The 9,828-nt window shown below is 38.5% G+C and overlaps 1 protein-coding gene across 3 annotated transcripts in view; it reads left to right on the forward strand.

Annotated features, from left to right (window-relative positions):
• Positions 1–9,828, forward strand: part of LOC108249944 (NT-3 growth factor receptor-like) — a 143,595-nt gene that overhangs the window by 59,768 nt on the left and 73,999 nt on the right. For 2 of the 3 annotated variants that reach the window (XM_017439615.3, XM_017439616.3), the window contains exons 7-9: positions 942–1,083; positions 5,709–5,821; positions 7,939–8,122. In XM_017439615.3, the coding sequence (XP_017295104.1) occupies positions 942–1,083; positions 5,709–5,821; positions 7,939–8,122 (439 nt within the window). Of the gene's footprint in view, positions 1–941; positions 1,084–5,708; positions 5,822–7,938; positions 8,155–9,828 lie in introns of all 3 variants that reach the window. The other variant, XM_037980845.1, reaches the window with a different exon arrangement.

Consider the following 9,828-nt stretch of genomic DNA (forward strand, 5'->3'; position numbering starts at 1 on the left):
GGAGTAGTGGCTAAAACAGATCCCAGGAACAACATCAGACATCTCAGTCCAGAAATGTGCAGTTCTAGGCACAGCCAAGATACTGCGCAGAACCCTCAAGCTCCCAGGCCTCTGGTAGAAGACCCGAGCTCAGAGGATGAAACAAGACCACCCGCGGAAGGGGAGAAGGGAATCTTTTTTCCTTCATATGTATCAAGATGGCCACCAAAGTCAGCAGGGTAAAAAATTTAGACCAAAACTTGTGCGTGCTCTAACTCGGCAACAGTGTAATGTAACTAGGTCAAACATCACAGCTAGAACCCTCATGGGTCAGGGATCCATCCTAGGGAGTTCGAGGTCACAAGCGCTTGTGAGCTCTAACTCTGCAACCGTGTACTGTAGGAAGGTCAAACTTCACAGCTAGACTCCTCGTGTGTCAAGGATCAGCCCTTTATGATGCCTGTCTGCAACTAATCAGCTCTTGGAGGCATCTTCATTCAGTATAAACGCACAAAAAAGCAGACTCCCTCAAAGTTTCTTTAGAAACTTTCTAGTTATTAATATTATTTTACAAACATCATGTTATATAATTTTCCTAAACTAATGTCAGCTTCAAAACACTTGATTTCTTCTTTAAGGCATTTTGCAAACATCCTTGTGAATGGCATTTGTAGTTTGTCACCAGAAGTTGCAGCCCAATGAGATAATGGCTTAAATATGTACAAGCATGTCCATGTAAATATAACCATGAAGATACTCATAAATGATATTGTAATAGTATATATTTTTTCATTTTTCCAAACGTTTTAAATGAATTGAAGTTCTGTCTTTAAATTATCATTGCTAGGTACACGTGTTTTGATAGCTAATTTTTTTGTGAACCTCTTCACCCATTCTAGACGCCTGATATGTTCACTCCTTATTTTCTCATGTTTGTTCATTTTCTCTTGCTTTGCCTCCAGGTTACAATCTATGAAAACAGTACTCATTCCATCAACATAACTCTGGTAAACGTGAGCGGAGAGGACAACAACAAATCGCTTACTTGCCTCGCCAACAATATTGTGGGAGTGATCAAAGCTCCTGTTCAGCTAACTGTTCACTGTAAGTTGGGACATAAACCACATACAAACACACACTCACAAGCATCCCGATACCTGCAAAGAGCCTTTAAGAACACTTGTTACTTACGGGCACTAGAAAAATATAACATTTTTGGTGCTAATGAAATATCCACTGTAATTTGAGTTACGTTGACTACAATTTCCGGTGCTGTTAGAAAACAAAATGTCAACATAAGTTTAGAAGCAGGACCACTGCTTAACCACATCTCTTATCTGGAAAGCCTTCTTAAAGCAGTGTTCCCATGCTTCCAGCAGAGCATGAAACCCTACTGAAACCGTTTTGTTTGTTTATGCATTTTATTTTTCTTCCATAAATAAAACTCATACTACAAATGAAAGCATAAAACCATGTTCAGTTCAGTTGAGTTTTTTTAAATAGCACCAATTCATTACAAAAGTCATATCATTGCACTGTACAAAAACATTCACATACATTACAGTCAGTTTGTAAAAGTTATCTGTCTAAGGAAGCCAGCAGAATGCGCTGAGTCTTCTCTTTGTTGCATTTTCCCATTCTGAGCAAGTGCATTGGCGACAGCGGAAAGAAAAAAATCCTTTCAACAGGGAGAAACCTCCAGCAGAACCAGGCTCAGGAGGGCGTCCATTTGCCTTGACCAGGTTTGAGTGGGCAGGAAAGCAACACAGACAAACAAATAATGGCTGGTCCAGGTGTAGTTACTATGGGAAGAAAAACAAAGAAAATTACATGGTAATGATAGTAATATTTTCAAATACAAACATGCCCATCTTATGGCCTTGTGGTAGATTCATTAGAGACAAATTAAGCAGATCCAAAATGAAGATATTAATTAGTGGAAATACCTCTTTGTCTGGTTGGGATGAGATCCAGCAGACATGCTGATGGTTTGGATTGAGCTACTATTTTTGATCATTCAGAAAGCCCAAGAGGACAAAAACAGTCCAAACACAAATCAGGTTCTAGTGACACCTCTAAAACTGTATTATTTGATAGGGAAACAGAGGCCGTAGAAGGAAGGAGTGTGTAAATTTTCTCTTTAATTGAAATAATTTTATGAATAAAGAGTCTTACAGTCATCACTACTTAGAGTTATAGGAATACATGGCTCAAGTAAAAAAAAAAAAAAATCTGTGTGAAATTGTCATTTATGCAAATTAAAATAATGTGCAAAACAACATCTCCTCCAAGGGCCTAAACTCGATCTGTGTAAAACGTATTGTATAACATCTAGAATAGTAGCTTTAAAAAGTTAGGCCTTTTTTGAAATTTTATTAAATTCAATTATATTGTCCTACTATGGCTGCGTTCCTACAATTGGGAAAAATTGCAGGTGGGATTACGATCCACCTTTTACAAAAGCCTTGAACAAGTTTGATATTTAATATGTAGGTAAGACAAATATCTGCTCTCGTAGTCAGTGGCAAAGAGGTACACATGTTCAAAGTAAATGCATTTTAGTCATTATCTTCTAAACAAGAGTTGCATTATCAATTCCTTTATATCAATGTAATTGTTAAATTAAAGTTAAGGTTTTTATCAATGGAAGTTCACTTTGAAAATGTACCATATTTGTTCAAAATCCTAAGTGTGCATTAAACATATTTGTGTCAACTTCTCTTTGAATTCAAGGCCAATCAGTGTCAAACATTTTATGTATCACTGAGAGAGAATCGTGATAAAAAGTTATTTACCAGAAGTTATTTTCTAAAATCTTTATGAAATTTGGTACAGACCATCAGGACATCCCTTTGATGTCAGCCTTAACAGGTCATTTTGCTCAGTTAAAGTGAGTGTGGCCTTTTGCATCTCAAAGACAAAATTTCACAAAATCAGACATGTAGCCTAAACTGTCACAGATTTTGAAGTTTTTCATAGAAAAACTAAATTATAAATGGGCTATACTTATATAGTCTTTCTGCCTTTCTAGACAACCAGGCCACTCATTGTGTTTTTTATTACAATCTGTGCCCTCATTTACCCATCCACAGACATTCACACAGCACTCTACTGAATCTCTGCAAATCTGAAAAAAAAACAGTCTATAGAGTCTAATCAGTGCTTTAAATCTCATTCATAAACAAATGGGGCACAGAGCCAATTAGGGGTTCAGCGTCTTGACCAAGGACACTTTGACATGTGGCATACAGGTGGAATCGAACTTCCAACAATCTCACTGGAGGATGACTGCTCGAACCACAAGGGCTCAAACTTGATGATCATAGAACTTCATATATAATATCTAGAGTAGTAGCTTGAAAAAAGTTGTTCAGGAAAAAGGGTTGTGCGCTCTGACCCTACCTTACCAAAGCTGGCTCTTGGAAAAGAAAGTCCGGTTGAATGTCGAACTTCAAATTCAGGATGAACAATGCAGCAGTTCTACAGCTGTACTGGCTGTGGAACTTCCAGGAAACAACAGGTGTTACCCTACAGTAAATTCTGCCATTACACTATCTTGGGGTCTTCTTCACGAGTGAGGGAAGAATGGAGCATGAGATTGACAGACGGATTGGTACAGCTTCCGCTGTATTGCACCGCAATGGACTGTGCCGGTCCATTGCAGTGAAGAGGGAGGTAGGCTGCAAGGCTAAACTCTCTGTTTACCAATTGGTCAATGTTCCTACTCTCACTTATGGTCACAAACCTTGTGTAGTGACCGAAAGAATGAGATTGCACATACAGATGGTCAAAATGAATTTTCTTTCCAGGGTATCTGGGTGCTCCCTTAGAGATAGGGTGAGAAGTTTGGTTATTTAAGAGGGACTAGCAGATTTTCTAACTAAAAGCAGTAAATGTTATCTTTTCTACTGATAGTTTTACTAAATATTTCATTTTCAAAAGGAACACCTTTTCTTGCACTGAAAAGGGCCAATAGCTGGTTTATATTTGAGAGGGGGCACTTTATATGGTAAACTAACATTCAAACTCTGTTAGTACATTGGGTACACAAATAGGCAATAAGATAAAGACTCTACCTCTACAAAAAGGTAGAGTATGTGCTTCGACAGGTCCTCGGATGATTTTGTGTGTGTGTTTGGGGGGTGGGGTGGGGGGTTAGGGGGACATGCGTCAAGGGGCTTGGACATCGATCACAGTTCTAGTTATCTGGTTGAAGTTGTTTTCTGACAGTTTCCATTGCTTCTGATGTGGGTATGCAAGTGAAATGTGAAGTGACAAAAAGATAAATGAGTTTCTCCTGGAGCCAGCTTCAAGTGTTCAACCTTGTAAAATCCATGGAGTTATCTTTGTGATGTGGTGTGTTTCCAACAAGAGGAGCTAAAACACCCGCAAGGTGTTTTTCAGTATTGTATGTCACTGAGTTTATGTTGCTAACAATAGGTCTGAGTGGTGTTTTTTTCTTTGTGTACTTTGGGAAGCCCATATAAACAGGGAGTGGCTTGGGTAAGCTGTGGTAAAGAGAGTAATTGATTATTTTGTTATTTTCAAGTTTTTGCAGGTAGTCTGTGAACGTTTTGTCTGTGCTGGTTGGGTCCTTCTTCAGTTTCAATTCAGTTTATTTATATAGTGCCAATTCACAAAAAAATACATCTCAGGGCACTGTACAAAAATGTTCACATACATTATAAAATGCCAAGGTCTCTCTTCTAGGGCTCATAAGGGGTGTAGTCACTCAGTTATGTGGTTATTTTTTCCTGGTACACAGAAGTGTTGAGGACCACTGTGCATCGCACACAGAACATCTCATGTACCATAAAAGCTTGGAACTCCACACTTTCCAGCATTGAACTGAAAAAGCTCATCAAATGAGAAACAAAGCATCTTCAGCTACTGAAGTTTGTTTTTTGAATATTTTTTGGGATTTGTCATGTCCTGAATGACAGAGGAATGTACTCCAGAATGTTGTGCATTCTCAAAATCCACAATGAGTCGCCTACTTGCCTAAATACCTCACCAAGACCCTGAAAAGGCCATCTTTGGCTGTTTCTTCACATTGTAATGTGGTCAGCGTCTAGTGTAAAGGGGGTGTAACACACAAACTAGAACTTTCCTGATACCCCACCCCGCTTCTAATAGCAGTAAGGAAAACACTGCTCTAATATAGATAACTATAAGTGGACATTGCAAAAAACAGCAATTAATCCATTTAAACAACTACTTATTTTAGGAACTGTTTTAAAAACCTCAATTATTAATAATTTTGGGAGAAGCATAGCCATTTTTATAGTGCATGTGGGTGTTATTAAAAAATATTAGGATTACCTAACACCTACTTAGTTGAGTCTCAGCAGCCTGGCTTAATGTTTGTTAAACTGAATAATCCATGAATTCATACAAGTTTTAGTCAAGACCAGTTTTCTTCTCCTATTCTAGATTATTATATCCTGTTTTGTGAAATAGCCCATAGGTCTTAAGATTGAAACTTTAATCTTAAGACCTATGGCCTTAAATTTAACTTTAAGTGAACAACACATGATATCATAAGTCCTCATTTGGTTTCATTAAAAAGCGTAGTTCATAGTATTTTTTATTTTATTTATTTTTTTGATAGCTAAGATCGATTTAAAAGAATGTGAATTTACTTTTTCTATGACTGTTGTTTACATGAAATAAAGTCTTCTATGTCTTGCCAAAGTGAAGAGTGACCTCTTGTTTTTCTGTACTTTTAGTTCCTCCCATCATTGAGCAGCTGGAGGAACCCGAGCGACGCCATGACACATGCATACTGTTTACTGTTCGAGGTTCACCACATCCAACCTTAAGATGGTTCCACAAAGGAGAGGTGTGGATAATGTCTTTAAAATAATTCTATTTTACAGGTTAGATGTCATGCTTTATTGTTGTTATTACTGGAAAAAAAAATCAATAATTGAAAATATATTTTGTCAAAATGTCAAAAAATCGAAGTCCCAACTTTTGTCACAAACACAAGTCCTGAAATAGGAGGTCAGACATATTTATACATACATGTACATAGATGAACACCAGCTTAAGAGCAGAGTCATTACTAATACAAAATACACAAACAAACTTATTGAAATGTTTACAAAAATAGAAAGAATTTTAACTTTTTAAAAATATGTTAAGTGGGAAATTCTCTCAGACCTCAAGGCATTGCATTCCATTTCAGTGGAGCACAAATAGAGAAGGCAGTTTCTTCTGATTTGGAAAAAGTACAAGGTATGACAAAGTTACTGCGGTTTGCAGACCTGAGTGATCTGGCTAAAGTATATAGCTAATTATCATGCCACTTATGTACTGTGGTGCAAGGCTATGTAACCATTTATACAAAGTAGTAAGATTTTTAAATTAATTTTGTTTTCTGTAGTAAGCCAGTGCAAAGATGTAAGAACAGATGTAATGTTAAATTAAAAGAAGACGAATCACTGAAAATGCTGTGAAAGCAAGAAAACCTAAGCTAAACTTGACTCTAGGATATAACAAATCCAAGTGAAAGGCAGACAGGCAAAAAAAAAAAGCAACGACTAGGATCTGACAAACAAAGCAACAACAACAAAAAACGAAAAACTGGGCGGAATATATACTGGAGAAACTAATGATGTTCCTCTCCTCTCCTTGTTCTGTTCCATGGTGTGTTTAGTGGAACAGAAACACATCAAAAAAGCTCTCCAAACATGTGGGTATGCCAATTGGGCTTTTGTCAAGTCAGCTAGGAAATCCACTAAACACACCACAAAACAGAACAAGGAGAGGAACAGAAGAAAGAACATTGTCATTCCTTACGTTGCTGGAGTATCCGAGAAACTCAGAAAGATTTTCTCCAGAGTTGTGTATGCAGTTCAGTGCAGAGAAAAATGTTCAGACCTCTATATTGGAGAGACCAAACAACCTCTCCACAGACGCATGGCTCAACACAGGAGAGACACCTCTTCTGGACAGGACTCAGCGGTTCACCTACACCTCAAGGATAAGGGACACTCCTTTGAATACCAAAATGTTCATAGAATACCAAAATGTTCATATTTTGGACCGAGAAGACAGATGGTTTGAGAGGGGGTAAAGGAAGCCATCTATGTCAAAAAGGAGAAACCAACATTAAACAGAGGAGGAGGTCTCAGATTCCAGCTTTCAAAAACATAATGGAGCTTTAGGCCTGATCCCCAGTCAGTTTCACTCCAATCAACACCTGCACTCATGTGACCAGAGGAGCCCATCAGTGAGTCAGACAAACAAGGACCATAACGAGCCTCTATTGTTAGGAGAGTGAGAACAATTTGCTAGCAATCCAGCTTACATCACATCTCAGCTTTAAAAACTTAACTGCACACTCTCTATTTCTGAATTGAGAAAGCTCCTCGGATGAAAAGCGAATTGTCTTCAACTACAGAATAGAAATCCAGTTGTTTTTGTTTTTTAACCTTTTTTGAATGTAGCAAGAAAGCAACTGCATTTTGCAGTTTCTTCACTGGACAGTGCTGATGGCAGCCAGCAGCAGTTTAATGTAGCTATTGCTGATTTAGGATTACGTGTCCACTCTGGAACCAGTCTGGTCTGCATCCGTAACTCGCCGCTAAGCTAAGTACTCACCTGTTCACCAGTGCCTGTCTGCCTATGTAACCGCTGCCAACTGGAAAGAAGGAACGTACCTGCAAACCATCTGGAATTACCATCAAACCTCCTCTGGAAACTACTCACCTCGTCCTCTCTCCTCCGTGCTGTGGATCACGCTTCTCCTCGTAAGAACTCTTACTGGAAAGATTACCTTCGCCATACTTCATGCTCCTTACCTGAAGAACTCTCTCACTCAATCAGTCTTCTGTTTCCAGGTCCCGGCTCCTGCTCTCGCTCTCACATTTATCCACACTGTAAATAAAGTCACTTTTATAAAGTCTGAATCCTGACATATGTATTATTGCTTTTCTGTTTTTGCACTTTTAGGAAATGTCTCACACTGAATATGTGCGACCTGACATGGTAATTCACAAGGATTCATTAGAGGGGTGCCTTAATTTTAAAAACCCAACACACCATAAAAATGGCAACTACACGTTGGAGGCAACCAACTACCTGGGTGTGGCCACCAGCACTGTGTATGGTCATTTCCTCGACGATCCTTTTGATGGTAAGCACACATTTGACACAATAGTAGTATATGTGTAAGCTGTCTTTCTATATAAAACTTTTATTTTAAATAATAGTGTCTTACTCTGTTTAGGGTAATATCTCATTTGGCTGGAACTATTTGGGACTAGTTGGAGCAGTGTTAATTTTGACAGCAATTAGTTTTTAGTTTTAATTTTAGGCTTTTTACTAAATGTAGTTTTGTTTTAGTCATATTTTAGTCATCAGTTGTCATTTTAGTTTTTGTGCAATGTTTGTCAATTAAAAGGATGTTTACTTTTTCAACTGTAACATCAGTCATAGAGCATGAAATATGGAGAAAAAAGCAAACATTGTCATCCAGGCAAGGATAATGGCTAGCCAAATGAGTGCCAATTTTTTAAAAACGTTTTTCTGGTTTATAACACATTTAAAAAAAAAAAAAAAACAATATACTGGTGTAAAAAACCCTTCATTTGTTAAACCTCTACACTTTTACATGACATCATTTATTAGAGGTTCAAGCCCACAAAGGAAACGTAACGTGACTGTAAAGCAGTGTTTCCATGCATCCAGGGGAGCATGGAAACCTATGAAAACTGTTCTGTTTTTTATTCTTTTTCTTATTTTCCAGTTTTCTTTTCCTTCCATAAATAAAACTCATATTGCAGTCCAACCGTAAGGAGTTTTGAGATCATATTTACATGATGGCAAGTAGGACTTGCGTATGCAGCTCACAAAAATAACCAGATATTTCAACCTAGAGGGGGCGCTATCATTGTGGTTTTTGCACTTTGTCCAGTAACTTCTAAACCATCGATGGCACACCTTAAAAACATAAATCTACGCATTTCTTGTAATGTACTGAATCGCATGGTATAGGCCATGCCCTTTTCTGCCTAAATAGTTTTTTGTTTTTGTTTTTTTTTTGCTGTCTCGAAATTCACAGAATCTACTTTTGACTTCTCAAAGGTTTTAACATCAATCACCAAATTAATTCTAGTTTTTTTCTCTCTGCTCCTGGTGGAAGGCGGACGTGTTTCTTTTCTCTCTGTCTCTCTGTCTCCTGTACTGCCCCACCACCCCCCACCCCCCACCCTCTGCTTTCAGAACTTCTTTTTTACATATTCCTCCAAACTTTTTTGAACTATGGATCTGGTCAGCTGGTCTCTCAACGCAATTGATCAAATTTTCTCAACGGGAAGGCTGACCAAAGGAGAGCCAGCTTGCCCTGAGAAGACATTCTTCGCTGGATACACATTGGATTCCTGGAAACGTTGGAATCCTGTTTGTCTATCGAGTCTGTCTGTGGAAGATGGGGTAACAGGATTTCTGCTGTTTGGATTAGGCAATTACCTGACTTATCGTCAAACTTGTTTGATGGGTCAGCAATCAAACTGTGTGGATATGGGAGCTGAATCACAAGTTAGATGCGATTCTTTTACAGGACCGCAGACTTAATTGCGGTTCTGGAGCTTATAATATGGATTACATCTTGGAGGAAGTTGCTCGCTCGAATCAGGCAGAATGTGTGGTGATTGGTGGTTTGTGTGTGTGTGAGCACTTCCTGGTGGGCGTCTCCTGAGCTGGTGATGGACGCCTCATCACCACTCCTCTCACACCTGTGGCTGATCAAGCTGATGGGACTTGGAGGAGTACTTAAGGCTGCAGTGAGGACCAGATCAGCGCTGGAGCATTGTTTACCATTCGGTAATGTGCAGAGCCTGT

The sequence above is a fragment of the Kryptolebias marmoratus genome, linkage group LG17 (genome assembly GCF_001649575.2).
Source record: "Kryptolebias marmoratus isolate JLee-2015 linkage group LG17, ASM164957v2, whole genome shotgun sequence".
Taxonomy (NCBI): domain Eukaryota; kingdom Metazoa; phylum Chordata; class Actinopteri; order Cyprinodontiformes; family Rivulidae; genus Kryptolebias; species Kryptolebias marmoratus.